This window comes from Cercospora beticola, chromosome 5 (assembly GCF_033473495.1).
Source record: "Cercospora beticola chromosome 5, complete sequence".
NCBI classification, from domain to species: Eukaryota; Fungi; Ascomycota; class Dothideomycetes; order Mycosphaerellales; family Mycosphaerellaceae; genus Cercospora; species Cercospora beticola.
Window position 1 is genome coordinate 4,463,276 of NC_088939.1, and position 19,182 is coordinate 4,482,457.

The 19,182-nt window shown below is 51.1% G+C and overlaps 6 protein-coding genes across 6 annotated transcripts; 3 read left to right on the forward strand and 3 right to left on the reverse strand.

Annotated features, from left to right (window-relative positions):
- Window positions 1–4,652: 4,652 nt before the first annotated feature.
- On the reverse strand, window positions 4,653–7,250 carry RHO25_008930 (uncharacterized protein; the record flags this gene model as incomplete). Its single annotated transcript, XM_023604733.2, has 1 exon — window positions 4,653–7,250. One exon carries the CDS (start codon window positions 7,248–7,250, stop codon window positions 4,653–4,655), a length of 2,598 nt encoding a protein of 865 aa, XP_023460348.1.
- An 836-nt stretch (window positions 7,251–8,086) lies between these two features.
- Window positions 8,087–11,584, forward strand: RHO25_008931 (uncharacterized protein; the record flags this gene model as incomplete). The annotated part of the gene is made up of 2 exons (XM_023604734.2): window positions 8,087–8,268; window positions 8,326–11,584. The coding sequence occupies 2 exons, from the start codon at window positions 8,087–8,089 to the stop codon at window positions 11,582–11,584; spliced, it is 3,441 nt and encodes a 1,146-aa protein (XP_023460349.2).
- Window positions 11,585–12,923: 1,339 nt separating this feature from the next.
- On the forward strand, window positions 12,924–14,471 carry RHO25_008932 (uncharacterized protein; the record flags this gene model as incomplete). Its single annotated transcript, XM_023604735.2, has 3 exons — window positions 12,924–13,229; window positions 13,285–13,439; window positions 13,493–14,471. The coding sequence occupies 3 exons, from the start codon at window positions 12,924–12,926 to the stop codon at window positions 14,469–14,471; spliced, it is 1,440 nt and encodes a 479-aa protein (XP_023460350.1).
- A 440-nt stretch (window positions 14,472–14,911) lies between these two features.
- Window positions 14,912–16,507, reverse strand: RHO25_008933 (uncharacterized protein; the record flags this gene model as incomplete). Its single annotated transcript, XM_023604736.2, has 1 exon — window positions 14,912–16,507. One exon carries the CDS (start codon window positions 16,505–16,507, stop codon window positions 14,912–14,914), a length of 1,596 nt encoding a protein of 531 aa, XP_023460351.1.
- Window positions 16,508–16,843: 336 nt separating this feature from the next.
- On the forward strand, window positions 16,844–17,572 carry RHO25_008934 (uncharacterized protein; the record flags this gene model as incomplete). Its single annotated transcript, XM_023604737.2, has 1 exon — window positions 16,844–17,572. One exon carries the CDS (start codon window positions 16,844–16,846, stop codon window positions 17,570–17,572), a length of 729 nt encoding a protein of 242 aa, XP_023460352.1.
- Window positions 17,573–18,090: 518 nt separating this feature from the next.
- RHO25_008935 (uncharacterized protein) lies at window positions 18,091–19,014 on the reverse strand (the record flags this gene model as incomplete). The annotated part of the gene is made up of 2 exons (XM_023604738.2): window positions 18,091–18,699; window positions 18,808–19,014. The coding sequence occupies 2 exons, from the start codon at window positions 19,012–19,014 to the stop codon at window positions 18,091–18,093; spliced, it is 816 nt and encodes a 271-aa protein (XP_023460353.1).
- Between the last annotated feature and the right edge of the window lie 168 nt (window positions 19,015–19,182).

Genomic DNA, 19,182 nt, shown 5'->3' on the forward strand with positions numbered 1-19,182 from the left:
GATTCGATAATACGCTCTAGCGGACCGACCTTATTCCCCGAGGTAAACTAGGTCGCTATTAAATATACCGAGGTTTAGTACGTCCTTAAGGCGGACGCTAATAGAAAGTATTACTTATACGTCTAATAGTAGTATTCGCGAGAAAGGAAAGCTAGCGCGAAGGAACCTATCGCGGCTATAATATCTATAGCGAAGAAATAGGAATCTACGTTCCTTAGTACTATACTATAGTCGTCCTTAAAGTTAATTATACCTATAAATATACCTAGAACGTCCGGAGATACCGAACGGCTATAGGATCGGTCTTCGGTATAGTAACTATTAACGGACGAAGGACGGCTATCTAGGTTCGCTATATATATACGGCCTCTACGGCTACGAGAACGCGCTCGCTCGCGTCTAGGTTTAGTATACTCCTAGAAGAAATAGCCTAGCTTACTATAGTTATAGTAAGGACGGCTAGAACGTTCGTCGATAGGTTCTTATTTAATATATAGTTCTTATTTAATACGGACGTTATTAGATCCGCCGCTATTTCTACGGAGGCGCGGAAGGCGATCTTATATATAGTCGTTTTACTACGAGGCTAGGTTAGGATATAGTCGGTTTCTAGGAAGCTAAGTATCTATAGGGCGACGGCTATCGGATTAGTTCTACGTAGAGTATCGTCTATAGGTACGATCGTACTCTTACGCTAGTCCCTAATACCGACCGCGTTTATCTATATTAGCTCTATCGGTATTATACTTACCTAGGCGGCGGCTAGGACGGCCGGGTTCTATTTATTTCTAAGAAAATATTTAGTTCTTAATTTAGGTAACGAATACGTTAACTATAGTCTCCGACGTCGAGAAGAGTATAAAGACGTAAAGATCGGAGTATAGGCGTATCTAGGCTATACTTAATTATACTATACGGTCGGTTATATAGGCCTCTCTTAATAGGCGGACGATATTTAGGACGAACTCTATAGGTAAGTAGTCCGTACGAACGTCTTTCTATATAAAGGCTTCTAAATCTAGGCGGGCTAAGGCCTTAGAGGCCGGTAATTAGAACTTATTCCGAAGGGCTGTCTCCTACCTATCGATTCTACGGCTGCCTCGGATATTTCGACGGTCGTCCTCGTTTAGTTCTAAGTAGAACTAGGATATCGCCGTACCTCGTAGGCACTTAACTAGCTACTAATAGGTACTAGAGGAGCTATTAACGTACGTATAGTCCTTCGTAGCGTCTAGGAATAAGTAAACTAACCTATAAAAGGTCTTACTACCTCGGTCTACGATATCTTCTTTAGGTAGCTCTATAGTCGTAGCGTCTAGATAGAAGTACCTAATCTCGTCGAGCTTAAATCGTCCGTCTCGCGAACGGCTACGGTAGACTAGAGAACGGCTAGGGCGCTAGTTACTATTATAGTAAGGATCGTAGTTTCGAGAGCTACGAGAGGTATAGGATCCGTCGTTACTAGAAGAGGAGGACGGGTTATAGTAGCTATAGCGGCGGCGACTACGTCCGTTGTTATTCCTACCGCGATCGTTACGTCTATAGTAGCGATTATACGATCCTCTATTATCGTTACTATTATTAGAGAGAGAAGGATTACTACGTCTACGTCTTAGCTATATACTATCGTAGTAGCGCTTATAGTTATCGTCGTTATAGCGGAGTAAGAGCAAACTAGCGCGTTCTAGACGTAGATTACGCGCTTCCTATTAACGTTCGTTATTAGTTAAGTCTACTACTACGTAGGCGTCTTATCCTAAAACTCGCTATAGCGGCTATACTAGTCGCGGCTATAGCGCCTACTATAGCTAGAGCTAGCGTTCTAGGTATATAAAGCGAGCCTCGAACTAGTTAAGCCGAGTCTAAGTCTAGGTCGCGTAGGTCGCTATAGTATTCCTTATCTTAGCTAGAAAGTCGTTAAGGTTCGGGACTTATAGAATAGCTTAGGTAGAGTCGGTAGCTAGAGGATTAGCTCGTCTAGCGGCTAGCGGCTCTAGTATACGACTGCCGGCTAGCTACTATTATTCCGTAACTTCCGGTAGAGGAGTACGTCCTAGGTATAGAGGGACCGAGTCTCTATCTACTACCTACTTAGCTACTATTATAGTACGGGCGGCTAGAATAAGCAGTAGTAAAGAATTGCGGCGTTAGTAACTATAACCTATAGCTCTTATAAGTAGTAGATAGTCGTTCCTACGTCTATAATACTATACGTTTCTATACGGTCCTACGTACTCGCTATAGAGTCCGTTTCTACTAAAACTGCCGAGTAGTCTCTACTAGTATTATTAGTATAGGTTATTACGAACTAGTTTACGAACTAGTTTACGAACTAGTTCTTACTAGTTCTCTATTTCCGCCGTTACTAGTATCGGACTCGGTAAAGGTATTATATAGACGTAAACGACTAGTAATTTAACGGCCGCGAGGACGGGAGTCTCGATAGACGGCTATAGTAGGGAGATCGGGAAGTACTCTAGAGTTCGTAGTTCTAAGCTAGAGAGCTCGGATTATAGCTACTACTTAGGCGAGTTAGCGGGAGGAGAGCGCTTAACGGACGTATTAGATAGAGTTTCTTACAGCTATTCTTATAAAGTCTTAGGCTACTAAAATAGCGGGCCGTACGCGTCTAGCTATAGAGGCTATAAACGCGAACGCGAACGTAAACGCGGCAAGGATTTAGTACGTACGGCGTAGTTAGCTTAGTTTATACGTCTACGGTCGCGTACTATACTACGTCGAATCTCGTTTAGCGAGCGGATAGGTCGATAGCGGATAACTATCTAAGAGATATCGTTAAGAGCTAGAGCTAGAGTCTCTACTAAGCCTTCTTCTTATTATACGTTAGAGACGGCGACTAGTTCGCGATACTATAGTAACTCTTAGACTAGCGGAAGATTTAAGAGTACGACTTTTACTATAGCTATAATAGAAGAGGAGTTTACTATCTAATCCTATAGAAATCCTAGACGAGAGGTACTACGTTTAGCTAACTCTATAGCTAGTTCGTATTCGTTCGAGGTAGAGTAGTATATCGTTAAGAAGTCTACGAGCTTTTTTAAGGCTAGCTTTTAGCGTCTAATATATATTAAAAGGTTATCCTTCTTAAAGAAGGCTTTAAATAAAAAAGTAAGAGTAAGAGACGTAGCGTTAATATCGGGTAGGTCCTAATTCGCTAGAGTAGGCAGGTCTAGACGTAGTATTTAGTAGGAGAAGTCTAGTACGCTATAAGAGCCGTTATTAAGCGTATCCGACGACTACCGAATTAGACGTCGTATAAATTAAGATAGAACTACGGAGCCGTCGCGAGTAGGTAGAAGGCTACGTACGAGGCGAATAGAAGTACTACGAAGGCGGACGCGTTACTAAATTATATAGTACTTAATATTAGTATAGTATACTATCTCTTTCTCGTATTCGTCCGGTCTTAGTACGCGACGCGTTCCGATTAGACGTCCGAGACGTATAGATCGTAGTACTTAAGATCGGCGGGATACGGGTAGAGTCGTTCGTCGGAGTTAAATATATCTTTCGAACGAGTTTAAGGAAGAACCTCCGATACTACTAGTTTACTACGTCTAGAACGAATAAGCTATAAGCGGTAAAGTATATATCTATTCTATATATCTACTAACTACTATCTAAAGGAGGTACCGGCCGCTAAGGTACTAGCCGCTAAGTACGGCTAGTACCGTAGCGGCGGCTATACGGTTATACTATAATATATTCCGCCTTCTATAGACTATATACCTTAAAGTAAACCTCTATTATTCTAAATTAATTAGAGCTATCTATAGCTCTTAGTATATCCGGATTAATCTTAGGCTTATTTAGTAGATTAATAACTCTATTAGGATTAGCGTACTTCTATATATTATAGTTATTAAAGTAAATACGTATCTAATTAAGCTATAGTATCTAGTCTAGAGTAGTTCGGAAGTATCTTAAGCCTTTAAGCGTAGCTATAGGGTTTATAGCAGTTAATAGTATAGTAGAGGTAGTATACGGAAAGAGTGTCGTCTAGTCTTTATAAAGGAGTTATTTTAAGAGAGATTCTAAATTAATTAATTAGATAGTAAAATCGTTATCGTCGTACGTAAGTAGAAGTAACTATTTCTCTACGAGCCGGGCTTATAACTATCGCTTATATATAGTAACACTATATAGGCGGTGAACGATTAAACCATTCTAATTAGTTGATTGATTGACTACATAACACGTATTTCCGGAGTTTTGAGAAAACTCTTCTCTGCCAAGAATCACGTGGTCAGGGTGGTCCCGTAATTCAACACAGACAGTGAATGCTCGAGTGAGGGAAATCTGCTGCTCTCATTGACCAGAAGCACGTGTTCAGAGATGGACCTCGAACATCGCACCACTTGACTGATTACGCATCACAAACACGCGACACGTCAGACGCGTACCTTTATCAGCTACAAGTGTTCGTCCTAAGTTAGTAACACAATACTTCTGAATGCCATGCCATCGTCTGGGTCATGACTGCATCTGATATACATCTCGCCCGTTTTGCGAAAGAATAATGACCGCTCGAACGCAGCAACTCATCAACAACTGCCTTTCCTCAAAATGCGCCTGTCCAATGCAAATGTCCAACACCTCAAATGTCGTGATCACACAAAACCAAAGCTCCTCTATCGCTTCCGAGGTGAATGTTTTGCCGTGTCAGTATTCAGTTGTGATATGCCGAGACCTGTCTCAACATCCTCCATCCGGTCTTTCCCGCGCAACGGCAACTCTTCGTCGCTCAGTTTTCGTAGCGTTCGTACATTCTCACTCTTCGGACTCATGTGTGGCGTCACAGGTGACTGGGCACCATCTCGAGAATGTTCCACTTCATATTCTTCCTCATCTGCTTGATCGTCTGTATCGTCTTCGTATTCATCCTCATCGTCACCATCTTCCTCCTCTTCAAGCATGGATTGCGTCATTTCATCATTCGTGTAATATTCCTCGTCTCGGTCAAGTGCAGAGACGATTGATTGATCAAGGCTTGGGCGTCCATCCGGGTCAGACAGATAAGAGTCCATCATGTCGTCTCCGGCCTCGTCCTCACTAAGCACGCTTTGGCTTCCCCTCGTAATGGCGGGCTGCAGCTTGGCCATCGCATTGTTAATGGGCTCGTCTTCATCCTCAGAATCCGTGAAATCGTGTATGTCTAGAGGCCTTTCGCGCCAATAGTTGAAGTCCGTGAATTCCTCACCTCCACCTTTGACAAGCAATCCCACGGGTGGGAAGTAGTGATCGACAATCTCCCGCATGCTATTGTAGGCAGTTTTGTAGTGGTTCAGCGAGAGTAGGTCCAAACTGACCTCAGAGTTGCTATTGATCGTGAAGATTCGTGTCGATGGAATGTTGACCGAACGATAACTCAGCGCATCTGTCAGTCGATTGCCAAATCCGGCATAAAATGGCGACCCAGATTTGCCTCGTCCAGTTCCGAGACCCCCAGGCATGTCTGCCTCGTTCATGGGCTTGAGACCTGCTTCCAAGGCATTTTCAGTCGTATTTTGCGCCCCACCATGACCCGAAAACAACGACATGATATCACGCAAGCACGCCATCTTGAATATTTCAGGCTTGCGTAGATACACCTCCCTTCGTAAAGCGGCAATCGTGCGATCTGGACTGAGGATGACCGGGCCAGGAGGAAGCTTATAGCCTTCCTGGACGACACCCTTTAGATACGCCCTCGTTGTGTCTGCTTGACCAACACTCCTACTTGTCAAGTACAAAAAGTTGTACCCGTTGGCAGCGATTTCGGTGTATAGCTTGGCCACACCCTGGTGTGTCCAATCACGGCCGATAGTATTGAGCACATGGCCTAGCACGTCCGACTTTGTAATGGTGCCGTCGATGTCAGATATCACAATCGGCACATCATGCCTCCAATACCAAAGAGTTGCTTGACATGTGGCACGGTTAACAGTGAAAGCCATGGTGTTCGCGCCAGGTTTGAGATCCATGCCCTTGAGTTGATCTGACGTTAGGCGGAGCGTTTTGGCATAATTCTTATTCGGATCGCCAGCGGTGGGCGACGAAGGCTGCGAGCCCATCCCTACTGCACTGTCCGAATCACGCCTGATGTGCGAATCTGCATATCCTGATTTCGAGTCCACGCTACGAGCATCATCGGAGTGATAGCCCGGATCTGAGATGGCATCTGTCGAAGCGTATGCAGTCGGATTGTAGCTTCCCATACCTGCTGCAGCTGCACGCTTGTTCGCAGCATCTTTGGCCTCCTCGCTGCTGTATATCCAGATGTTACCTTTTTCATCAGCACCAATGAGCGAGCCAATATCGTAAGGACCGTCCAGCTCTTCGGAGAGTAGTTGTCGAGCAATGCCTTCGGCCTGCAACGCCTCGGCATTTCCACTGCCATAGCTGCTCATGTCAAGCATCAAGTCGCCCGTCTCTGTGACCTGATTACTGATGTTCGACTGCCATAGCTTCTTGGACAAGACCATCGCACGCTCTTTCGCTTCCGCATACTCGGGAGAGGTAGTGCCTGTGCCATCTGCTGTCCTGCCCTGCGGACTGGGCGCTCGTTCTGAACCGGCAGACAGAATGACTTCGGAGCGTTCGAGCGATTCGTTAATGGCAGCTCGAGCTGCAGTGAGGGCGCTGTCCGAGGATGTTCGATCGAGGGTTGGATGGAAGGCGGAGAAGTCACCAGATACGGGCCGTGGTCGCAGCTGCTGATCGTTGGGTGTGCTCGACAATGGTGTGAGATTCCCCAGGTCGCTGTTCGGTCTGCGCTGCAGGATCGGAATGCCTTCTGTCGTGCTCCTGCTGTGCCCTTTGCCTCGAGAGGGTCCGTCTTGCGGCATCCCCAGAGCAGTCTTCTCCAAGTCGAACATGTCCGGTTCTTGCAAAGATGGTGCCTGAGGAGGGCTCGCTTTCAGCTCTGGACTCGCAGCAGGAGATACCAGAGGAGAAGTCTGCAACGCCTCAGGAACATCCTCATGTGTCTCAAAGACGAAGAAGGCCTCGCCTCCAACGCCCAACTTCATGGGAAAATCGACTTTGCTGCCATTGACCTTGAACTCAACCTTCTTTTCCGAGGGTCGCAGAAGAGAGAACTTCCCAAAGCGAATGTGAAAGGGACTGCATGCCAGCGACCCATCTTCCTGTTCGACCACTACGACATCGATTGCGCCTGAGAGAGTGGCAGGGTTGATGGAATTCCAGGTGCTGGACACGGAGCCGGTGATTGATCGCACGTATTGCATGGTGATCGAGCGCGGACTTCAGCGTGCTCGCCAGGTGTGCGGTTCTCAAGAGGACATCAGAGGTGGTGCGGTGGTGAGTACGTGAAAGCGAGTGTGAGAGTCTAGACGTTTGGTTGCAATCAAAGCGGAGGCGCAACGGGGGCTATTGAAGGTTGCGCTGGAGGAGGAGGAGGAGGAGCAGTGCACTGCGGAGCTGGGTATGCGGCGCGCTGGGCGTTTTGTTCTGGGCGACTTGGGCCTGACGTCGTTCCCGTTCTCGCACTCTGCGGCGGTTTATTGGGATGGGATGGGGCAGCTGGACAAGACCGGCGACAGTCCGGCTCAGATGCGATCGCGATGCCACACGTCAGATGACCGGACACAAAAAGGCCGATCCGAGGATGCTGCAGCAGGCCGCGGGGGCAGGAATACGAAGCGAAGGACTGTACGAGCAGGTGGAAGACCTGTATACACTACTGTTGGAGCCGGGAGAAGGAGGAGGACGCAATTGCAATCAACAACAGTACCACAGTACCTCCCATGCGTTGAGACGCAGCACAGCACATGCTTCATCCCTCGGCCGGCCCTGGTTCGCGGCGCACATGGCCGTTTCCTGCTGACTACTCGCCCGTCACCCAAGCTTTCTTCACGCTTTGCCGCTGCTTGGCCCGTCTGCCCTGCTGCTGCCGACTTGGACGCCTGCCGAAGCAAAGCGCCTCGTCGTGACTCTGTGCCCTTTTGCATATTGGATGCGCATTGGCGCTGCTTTTGGCATTGTTGGTACCTCCTTCGCTGCTCCTCGCTCACTCGATGCTGGCCTGCTGCTACTGCTACTGCTACTGCTACCCTCGCCCACCATGGCCGGACCGAAGGCGCCCCATCAGGCCGCTGGCTGGGTAGCAGTGTTTGCAGATGCTCTCTCGACCGACGCCAATTACGCTCCTTATTTGATCGCTATGGGCCACACGCTCGTCAACTCCATGGCGGTACCGGCTGCCGTCTACTTCAAGCCATTCGTGGTCTTCATGGCCATGTCATGGTATGCGCCGCGCTCGCCTTCCCCGCTCCGATCAAATTCCTGATGTGCTTCGTGTAGGCTGTTCTGGCGCGCATACCAGGTCGTAAATCGCCCTCTCGAAGACCTCGCCGGTCTGCTGGGCTTCGATATTCCCTCCGCACCCGTTGTAGACCTGGCCGGAGTTAAAGCAGACGGTGCCATCATCCATTGGCAATTGCCCGAGAGCCCACTTCGCATGAACAAAACCACACACCGCTTCGAGATCATGGTCAATGGAGATGTCGTTGCATCGCTATCGGTTAAAGAGTCAGGAGCATTGATTATGGGCCTGCAGCCAGGCTGTTTCTACGTTGTGCGAGTCTCACTGGTGAACAACATGGACTTTGCCTCCAAGAGCCAGCCCATTCGCTTCCGCACCAAGCAGCACGCCTCGGCCGACTTCTTTGCACCCTCTCTCGATGATGAAGGCGAATATGATGGGCCGCAAGTTGCTATTCACGCTCAGCCGTATCGTGCACTGCAGGATGTCGCACCTGCCCTACCCGATGCCGTGCCGATGACCCGCGAGAATAGCACTGGTTTGGGACCAAGCAGAAGTGTAAAGAGTCGAAGAGCTTCGCCATCTGCCCTCGATCTCCAAAAACACGATCCTCCACCGGACGACAACGAGCCTCCAGAGGGCGCGGAAACGATCACGCGGCTGACCGAGAAGCTCGACGCCATTCGAAGGGAGACAGACGAGGCGGAGAGACAGGCCAAAGAGGAGGAAGAAGAAGAATCGAGACAGAAAGACGAGCTAGCCAAGGAGAGAGACGAGCTCAAGGCGGAGTCATTGGAGCGTGACAGGGCCAGCCGCAACCTCAAGAAAGAGGTCAATACATTGGAGCGACAAAACACCATCGCGCAAAATGATCGAACAAAACACGAACGAATTCTTCAGCAAAAGAAGCAGGAGCGGCAAAAATTGAAGGATGACATGATTCGCTGGGATGAAGAAGCCGCCAAGATGAGATTGGACATGGAAAGAATCATCAAGGAGAAAGAAGAATACTTGCAGCAAGCGGAACAAGACGCAGAAGAATTACGTGCGAAGCAGGTGGTAGAAGCAGCCGCTGTGAAAGCACTCGATGACGAAGTGAAGGAGAAGAGCAGCGAAATCAAGAAATTGGAGCGTGTCATGAAGAATAGCTCGCCGAACCTCACTGAGCAAGAGCCAAATCTTGTGCAGCAGTTTCAGCAGGACGCTGAGGAGAAGAGGTTGTGGGAGATCACTTACCAGAGCCTGCAGCACCAGTATGCCACCACCCACACGAAACTGGAACAGGCCAAGCGTATGCACGCGGAGCAGCAAGCCTATCTGGAACAGCTTCGCGCCAAGAGACGGCAGGAAGAAGCCGCACAGCAGTACGCATCGCCTCCTGCTACGCAGGAGAGACCACTGCGCAGGGGTGACAGCAATCGGAGTCGCAGAGCACAAAGCGGAGTCAGTCAATCAGAGAGCCCTCGCATGGCCAATTTTCCCATCGCATCGGCGCCTTTCCAGCCAGGAGCATCAGCCGCAGCTTCGTTGTTCCCGACAGTGCCAGCATTTTTTAACATCCAAAACGGCACGAGCCTGGCCGGTCCCACGGACGGAATTGCCATGTCCGACGAGGACCGCGAGAAGCTGACCGGCGGCGCCCCCATGAGCCCAGGCGCTGGCGCAGAATATTTACCTGCAGATCTTTTCGGAGAAGGAGACACTAAGCGAACAGAAATGATTCTGCCAGGCCTCGGCGCGCTGCCCGGCTTACCTGGAATTACTGCTACAGTGGCACAGAACCAGGCTGCGTACGATCCCGGACCAGCATCGCCAGCTTCTGGAAGGAGTAGCAGACCGGCGAGTGTGTTTGCTAGCCCTCGAGCAAGCGCACAGAACCTGATCGGGTCCCCTGAGGGTGTAGAGCGCATTATGGACTCTGATGTTCGTTCCATACGCTCGAACCGCTCGAACCGTGCCACTAGTGGTGGCGGGGCTGGGAGTCGGTTCAGTGGTATGTTTGGTATCAAGCAGCGAGCCAAAACATCGTCAGGCGACGAGGGTCCAGCCCTCAGCAAGTCCAATTCGATGCCTCGCCAAGACGGTGGCATTCCGGGAATAGACTTGGATACGCGCAAGAGGAATAGTAGTATATCTGGTTCCATGCTGAGTGGCCCTCCATTCGGTGACATCTCTTTTGATGCACCCTCGATGCCGGCAAGCACACGCCGCAGCCGTACACTTGGACTGTTTAGGAATGAGGGAAGTGGCTGGCCAAGGTTTTCTAAGCGTGCAACCTCACCTCGACCTGGCTCTACGCATTCGAGCGAGCTACCGAGACCTTCCTTCGACAGCAGCCGGTGGGGAGTGGACAACTGGCCCTCAGGAGACGCCGCAAGTGGTAACAGAAGTAGCCCGCTTGCTTTCGGCTCGGGTTGGAATCAAAGTCATCCTCAGCAGTCTCGAATCTTTGGATCTCGTCATCCTTCGCGCCGCCCTTCCGCACAGTACGGCGGCAGCGGTCCCCCTGACGATATCACCGAAGATGAGGATGATGACCAGTTCGATGACTATCGAGTGTCCGATTTGGGCCCGATTGGCAGTAGGCCGCCGCCGGGTTCGAAGAAGGCAGAAAAGGCGCCTGCCAACGACGCCGCCAAGCTCAACCCTGCAGCTAAAGACTTCAAGTCGTTCCTTTCTAGCATGAAACTCACGAAGTCGAAAGGAGAGGGTTCCTCGAACGCTGGATCTGCATCTAACACTCCGAACCTTGCGCAGGGTGAAAATGAGGAAGATTTCTCGCCACCCAACAGCCGCAAGTCTCGGGACACTCGCAGTATTACGACTGCTGAGTCCTCTGTCGCCGAATCTGGTCGGAATTCTGTTGACCTCATTCGAACGCCTTCCTACGTCTCCGAAGCGGCGCCCTCGCCGCTTCTCAATGGCAGCTCCGGCGGCAAGGAATCGTTCATGCAGAAGCTCTCGCGCAAGTCATCCTCGGGCGGCTTCGGGATTCCCAAGTTCCAACGCAACAAATCCAAGCTCGACACGAACACGCCTACCAGTGTCCCCGCCGAGGATGAAGAAGATGGCGCTAATTCGCTGAACGCCAGTGTTAGCAGCGCTCGCGAAAGCAAAGAGACTTCGGGTCGAGAAAGCAAAGAGCAGGCTCGAGGGAGCGGTAGGAACTGGAGCAACGTGCTGAAGCTCGGAAGCTCGAAAGACAAGAAGGAGAAGAAGGGCAACGAGACGCCTAGTCTTAGCGGCTTGAGTATCACTACCGACGAGGATCGTGATGAGCGTGAGCGGGATGAGTGAGATTCCTCATCTTCTACGCTCGGTATAGGTAGATGTTGAATAGCAGCTTTATTTGTACATACCATCACTACTTTGCGCCTGCCACATGCGCATCTATTGCTGTTGCGACTGCTTGCCAAGTACTTCTGTGTCTTGAAGACACCACGTAGAAGGACCGCCCGTAAAGGATTCCTCCCGAGCCAACAGCCTCAGTCCGTTCGAGGCAGCTGCAGTAGGCCACGGAAGTGAGGCCCAAAGCGCCGAATGTCGTACAGCTCCTTCTTTATACCCGAGATATGTCCGCCAGTCACAATCTGCATCCTGCATCTGCATCTGCATGCTTTGCTATCAAGGCCTCCAGTATCTCGTCAGCTACGTACGAACGATGCACAGTTCCACGACGGCTGACGAACATGAAGGGAAACGGTTTCTTCCTTGCGAGAAGCTGAGAGGCGTCTCACTACTCGTAAACGATGTGTCTCGTGCTCTCCTCGCTCGACGAATTAGCCTTTGTTGCCAGATCAGGCATAGGCATAGACCATCCTGGTCGTTTCTCCTTATTGACTTCCTCGGTGACATAGTGGGCCTATGACCCGCGTCTACGAAGGCGCCAAGAATATGCAGCGTATGCCAATGCCTATCGAAGCTCTGAGCAGTACCTTATGCCAGTGTGCTGCAGGTCAGCTGTAGACGCTCACGACGGAGGAGCACAGCACACAAGATGAGAGTCGGAACATGTCGGTCGACTTCTTTGATGCCAACCACCAGCTGGGGATAGCTTGCGGCAATTCCCTGTTTGGGACGACGCCTCACGGATCGTGCTGCGAACGTGTATGACACGTGTGGGTGCGCGGGGAAGTTTTATGCATCTCTAGGCTGTTATCGAGTTGTCGCGATACTCGTGCTTGGACAGCCTCATGACATCAAGAATCAGCGCTGATTACAAACATCTTCAGCCCAGGATCGGCGTAGAGAAGGATTGACACTCCAGATGCCAACTCGGACGCGCCAAAGGACTGACACGCACGACTCGTGTTGGTGTTTGTGTGGAGTGACGCAGGGCTCGCAGCGGGTCCAAGCTTCGGGAAGTCGACACAAGCAGATGGCGGGGCCGTAGAATTGCCCTACGACTCGTCGTGCCCCTCACCTCGTCTGCCGCTTGTTCTATGGCGGCCAAGGCCCTCCATCTACGAAGGAGGCGAAGTGCTGCGAGCGGACTACTGTAGCCACGGTTACCAAGGTCCACTCCATCTGCCGACTATAAGAGCCTGCAGCCCAAGCTTTACGGTAACCTCTCGTTTTGTCTTTTCTTTTGCTCAAGTGATACCCCCGATAGAAACAATTTACAATCACAGCAATCATGTCTCCTTCCAAGGTTAGCACCGTCAAGTTTGACGAGTTCTACAACATCATCAACGGCGAGAAGCGAAGTGCCAAAGATCAACACCACGGCACTAACCCATCGACTGGCGAGAAGCTATGGCCAGTCCCAATTGGAGGTCAGAAGGACGTCGATGAGGCTGTCGCCGCTGCGAAGAAGGCCTTTGAGACATACAAGACTACAACTCTTGAGCAGAGGAAGGAACTGCTTAACAAGTTCAAGGATGCCCTCCTCGCTCACTCCGACGAGATGACCGAGCTGCTCTGCACAGAGACTGGCAAGCCTGTAAGATCGATGTCGGTTGAGAAGAGTCATGGGACAGCATGCTGATGTGATACAGAAACAAATTGCCGAGATGGAGACCAAGGGCGGTGTTGAGGGTTGGTTTGGCCACCACAGCAACCTGGACATTCCAGAGGAGAGCATGGAGGACGACCAGAAGGTCATCACCACTCGCTACACACCTCTTGGTGTTGTTGGTGCTATCTGCCCATGGTGAGTGCCAGACTGGCATACTTCGCTTGAGGTATAAGCTGACAACCTGGCAGGAACTTCCCAATCATCCTCTCCCTCGGAAAGATCATCCCAGCTCTCCTCACTGGTAACACGATCATTGTCAAGCCATCGCCGTTCACCCCATACACCACCTTGAAGGTCGTCGAGATCGCACAAGAAGTCCTTCCACCTGGTGTCCTCCAGGCCATCGGCGGCGATGACTACCTGGGCCCAATGCTCACAGCCCACCCAGACATTGCCAAGATCTCCTTCACCGGCTCCATCGCCACAGGCAAGAAGATCATGCAAGCCTGCGCCGCAACCCTCAAGCGCGTAACCCTCGAGCTCGGCGGCAACGACGCCTCCATCGTCCTCCCAGACGTCGACGTCAAAAAAGTCGCCCCAGAACTCGTGATGGGTGCCTTCCAGAACTCCGGCCAAGTCTGCGTCGCCACCAAGCGCATCTACATCCACAAGGACATCTACGACGAGATGCTCTCCGAAATGGTTTCCTTCACCAAGACCTTGACCGTCGGAGCCCCATCCGAAGGCGCTTTCCTCGGACCCATCCAAAACGCAATGCAATACGAAAAAGTCAAGACCTACTTCGAAGACACCAAGAAGCAAGGCTACAAATTCGCCGTCGGATCCGAAGAAGTCCAAGCCGGCAAAGGTTTCTTCATCCAACCCACCATCATCGACAACCCACCAAACGACAGCAAAATCATCCAAGAAGAGCCTTTCGGCCCTATCGTCCCAACCCAGCCATGGGAAGACGAGGAGGAAGTCATCAAGCGCGCAAACGCCAGCAATGCTGGTCTGGGTGCTTGTGTGTGGGGTAAGGATGTCAAGCATGCTGAGGAGATTGGTAAGAGACTTGAAGCTGGTTCCGTTTTCATCAACTCGTGGGAGAAGCCCACACCTCAGGCTTTCTTTGCTGGGCACAAGGAGTCTGGTATTGGTGGTGAGTGGGGTAAGGAGGGCCTTAAGGCTTACTGCAACGCTCATGTTATGCACACGTATAAGGCTTAGATGATTGTGGGGTGTGCGAAATGAAGTTATGAATGGGATCCTTCTTTCAGATTGTATATAGTTATGATATGATACCTCTCGGCAGAGGAAGTTTTTAAAGATTCAGATTCCTATCGGAGTCATACTGTTCCTCGTGATCAGACGAAGGGTTGCCGTGCATTTCTAGTCGTTCTGTTCTTGTCAAAGTGATTTCATTCCAGGCGACGTCGTAAAACCCACGCGTACCAAGCACTTCACATGCAAAGCTGAAAGTGCTTCAGAGCAAATCCCTGCTTTGAATGCGCTCTGGAGGGAGCACGATGATGTTGGACCTGATGCTCCTGACACTCTACTCGAGACTCTGTACAGCGACTTTGACCCTTCGAGATGGGTTTAACGCGCCATCTTCGCCGATTGTAGTTGCGTTTCACTATGAACGCTCCAGTATCGTACATCTAATTTTATGATTTCGAGACATCCCCCTCGACCAACTTCAGCTTGTCAGCTTCACTTGACAGGGCATCATCAGTGCTCTTCTGTGCAGGTGCTTGACCGCTCTCCTTTTCTTGCCGTAATCGCTCCTTTTCAGCCTTCTGCTGTGCGATCTTGAGAGCTTTCCTTTCACCCTTAGTCAACTTGCCGTCTTCACGCACAACTTTCTCCTCGCCCTTTGCGTCCCCATTGGCCTCTGATTCGCCCTGCGGATGGGTGGGGTTCGGGTTGCCATTGAATTCGAGCTTTCGTAATCTTGTAAACTCGCGCATCACGGTGTCATCGATCTTGCTTCTTCGTTCTTGGAAGTCGGTGACAAACTTTTGCAATTCTGCTATGCAGCGTTTCTTCATGTCGCCAGTCATGAGCTTGCCAGCACGGTACTGGTTGGCCAGGTCTTCGAGCTCCTCGTCGGACTCCAAGAAGTATGACAGATATGTCCAGGCAACGTCAACATCTGGGTTGCCGCCATACTTCTCATGCTCCTCTTTCGTTTCCCGTCCTCCTGAAAACGCATGTTTGTTGATCTTGTTCTTGATCTCGTTCGGCTTATCTGACATGAAGATGGCCGAGTTCTTGTCAGAAGCACTCATTTTACCACCTGGACCTTGTAGTGCAGTCAAGAATTTTGAAAGGATCAGTGTCGTCTTCGGGTGAGGATTCGTCATGCGTTCGCAGCGATCTCGTAGCACACGGAAGTATGGTTCTTGGTCGATGGCGCATGGAATGAGCGTTGGAATTTTGGACAGCGCCTTGTGCCGCCGCTTGCCAGCAGGGTCGAGATCAGGATACCGATAGTCCTTGTAGCCAAAGAGTTCTGGATATGAGGACGGGAACGCTGCAACACATTGTTTGGCAAGGTATGATGTCAATCCGACACTCGTGCTGCCACCGAACCCAAAAGCACCGAACGCCTGGTTGTTTGTCACGAGTGACTCGAATTCCGAGGCATTCCAATAGAAATGGCCTCCTACGAACTCGTAGTCGGTATAGATGAAGGTCTTCTTGGGATCGAACCCAAGAGCAATAATATCCTTGATGTTCTCATGTGCAAACTCCATGAAGTCTTCCACCTCAGCTCCCTTCTTTTGTACTCCATCATTCTTTTGGCGTGTATACAGATACTTCTCATCGTCTGTCAACATGATGACAAGTGGCACATCGAAAATCTCCTGCAACTCTTTCGTGAACAGGAATGGCACAGTGTGTCCCAAGTGCATGCTTCCACTCGAGGGACCTCGACCGGTATAGAGCATGAAGGTGCCATACTTTTCGTATACGTCCAAGATCTTGTCGAAGTCGCGGTGTGAGAAGAACAATTTCCGTCGCATCAGTCGATGAGCTGGTTTGCCGGTGACCTGCTCGAATCTCTTGAGGTGCTCCTCAGTCAAGGGTTGCACGCCAAATTCCTGGATGAGGCGGTCATAGTCAATGGCTTTCACATTGCCAGACTCGTCCACTTCACCCGCGACATTGTATGGATCGATCTTCTGCGAGGCAGGCTTGATCTCATCCTTGACCTCTGCCACGGCGGGCGGTGCGCCGACAGCCTGATCCTGAGACATGGCCAGCGGTGTGGTGCGTTGTCCCGTAATATCAGTCGATCGATGTGGAATTTCTCTCGAGCTCTGGAATCGGCGAGCAGCGATGTCACGGCATGAGTCGAATGACTTGTCGCGGGCGTGGTGGGGTGACCGGCCGTGGCTCCGCGCGGCACGGATTGGAGCCGAAGCGAAGAAGCGGCTGGAATCAGCAAACAGTCTCGTGCGGAGTTGGCAGCTCCTTCATCATCATTCACCAACGTCCGCCACCATCACCAGTCGCGCATCGCCCACTGTCCCATCCATATCTGCACACTGCTCGGTGATGGGCGGCGTTCGCAGACGACGGCACGTGTGACCATGGTCAAATTCTACAGCAACAGTTATACCTACGACTACGGCTTCAGCGCCGTCTCCCTCGCATACTTCTTGCGATATCCCAACCCCTACTCGCGCCATGTCGCATCGACCGACACGATCGAGCGTCACTTTGACCCCGAGACTGGCCGCCTGACGACGGTTCGATTGCACTTGAAGCGTAGCCGGCTACCCACGGCTGTGCTCAAGCTTCTGCCAAAGAGCGCACTGGGAGCGAACGACGATGGCAGCACGCAGAGCTTCATCTTGGAGAAAAGCGTGATCGATGTAAAGGAGGGGTGGATGGCTACCGACAGCCGCAACCTGGATTGGAACAATGTGCTCTCAGTCATTGAGAAGCATACTTATCGCAGGCCGGAACCGCTTTCCGCCACCGGGGCAAACGAGGAGCGCACCGATGTCGATGTGAGTGTGACACTGAAAAGTCGCATTGGAGAGCAGATCCGAAAGAGAAGAGAACGATGGGGTCAGCAGGCGAGTGCGACATCTGTGACAGGAGCAGGGGATGAAGAACCTGTCAAGCCGGGCTTCTTCCAAAACTGGACTTCTGGAGCGGTGCGCACGGCCATTGAAAGCATCGGTATGCAACGCACCGAAAAGAGCCAGCCCAAGGCACAGAAGGGTATGTCAGTTGTCCTCGCCAGACTCCGCGAAGGAGGCGTACAGGCCGTCCTGGAAGGAATGGCAAAGGATCGCGAGCTTGCGGTATAGCATTGGTCCGTCTCGCACAACGTTCCCGATCCGGACTTCAGCGACAAACAGTAGTCGCCGCGGCAATGACCAACAGAACACAAAACGAAAATGTACAAATATGAAAAGCGATTTCTAGCGCAGGAGTTTGGTGGCGAGTACGGCATAGGTGTATTATGACGAGCCCTTCACTTCACATAGTGTCTCTTGATACTCATTAACGACTTGGGGAGGTGAGGAAATGGTGGTGGAGGAGGAGGAGGCCGTGGCACGTTGAGACGGCATTTTGTGTATATGAAGAGGCCCTAAGCCGATGGAAGACCTCTCCACTACAATCGTTACAAACGTCTCACCTTTCCTCTCAATTTCCTCTTCTCGGAGAGCCTGCAATGTTTGGAAACGATTAAACCTTCGGTACTCATTCGGTAGCCGAGTCAGCTGACAGTCTATGTTCAGCAATGCGCCGTATTCGCAGTCTATCATAGCGCGGCACGCTTTCATGCCCTCTACCGCTCATCCCACGGGATGTGTCCTCGAATCTACAAAGCCTCGTCCACTTCCTCAGGCACACCAGGCTCAACCACCACCTTCTCAATGCATTGCAGCGTAGCCCTTAATGGTAGCCCCACAACGTTGTCAAACGTCCCATCAATCTTCTCCACGAGAATGCTTCCCACTCCTTGTATGCCATACCCACCAGCCTTATCTGCTCCCTCCCGCGTCCTCACATACGACATGATCAAATCATCCGTGACACTCTGATCAAATTTGACCTGCGTCTCCTCCACATGCGTCTCAATCGCATACCCCGGATCCATCAAACTCTCCAATGGCGCCATACACACCACCGCCGTGTAGACCTTATGCCAACCATTATTCTGATCTCTGAGCATCTTGAGTGTCTGGAAGTGATCTTTCTCGTTCTTCGGCTTCTCGAGGATTTCGCCAAAGTGGCTTGCGACTACAGTGTCTGCTGCAATCACCAATGCTGGCTCACCGCCCTTGTCTTTCCCATCGTCGATGGTGGTCTGGTAGACATTCATGCATTTTTGCGAGGCGGTTTCGAGGACGTATTCGAAGGGACCGAGACCTTTGTCTTTGTCTTCGGGGACGGATGCGGGGATGATTTCGAGGTTGCTGAGGCCGATCTATGGGGGTGGAGACTTTTTAGAGATTCGCTCAGCTTTGCATTAAGAAAGATGTTGCGCATGATGTAGATGGCTAGGAGATGAGCTTTGCGTGAGAGAACAACCTACCTGTGCCAGGAGCTGCCTGCGACGAGGAGAAGCAGATGCGAGGATCACACGCTTGCCACGGATCATGTTCAGCGCGGGCAGATTCAATGGGAGCGGCGCTCGCGGGCCGCCACCAGGGCGTTGTGGCGGTTGGGCGGTTGGGACTGCAACGCCGCCTGTGCCATCGTAGGCGGGCGGAAGATCCAGCGGTGTCTTCTCGTCGGCCATGTTGGAGTGTGATGTGGAGGGAAGAGCGCTATGGTGACAGTCACAGCGCTATCGATTCTGTAGGGCTGAGGTCAGCCAAGAATGACTGCTTGGAGTGGCACGCCGAAATAATGTCTCGTCGAACATCGGCCATTGCCCAGTGCTCGGAGCGCTGTTCTTTCTGAGCAC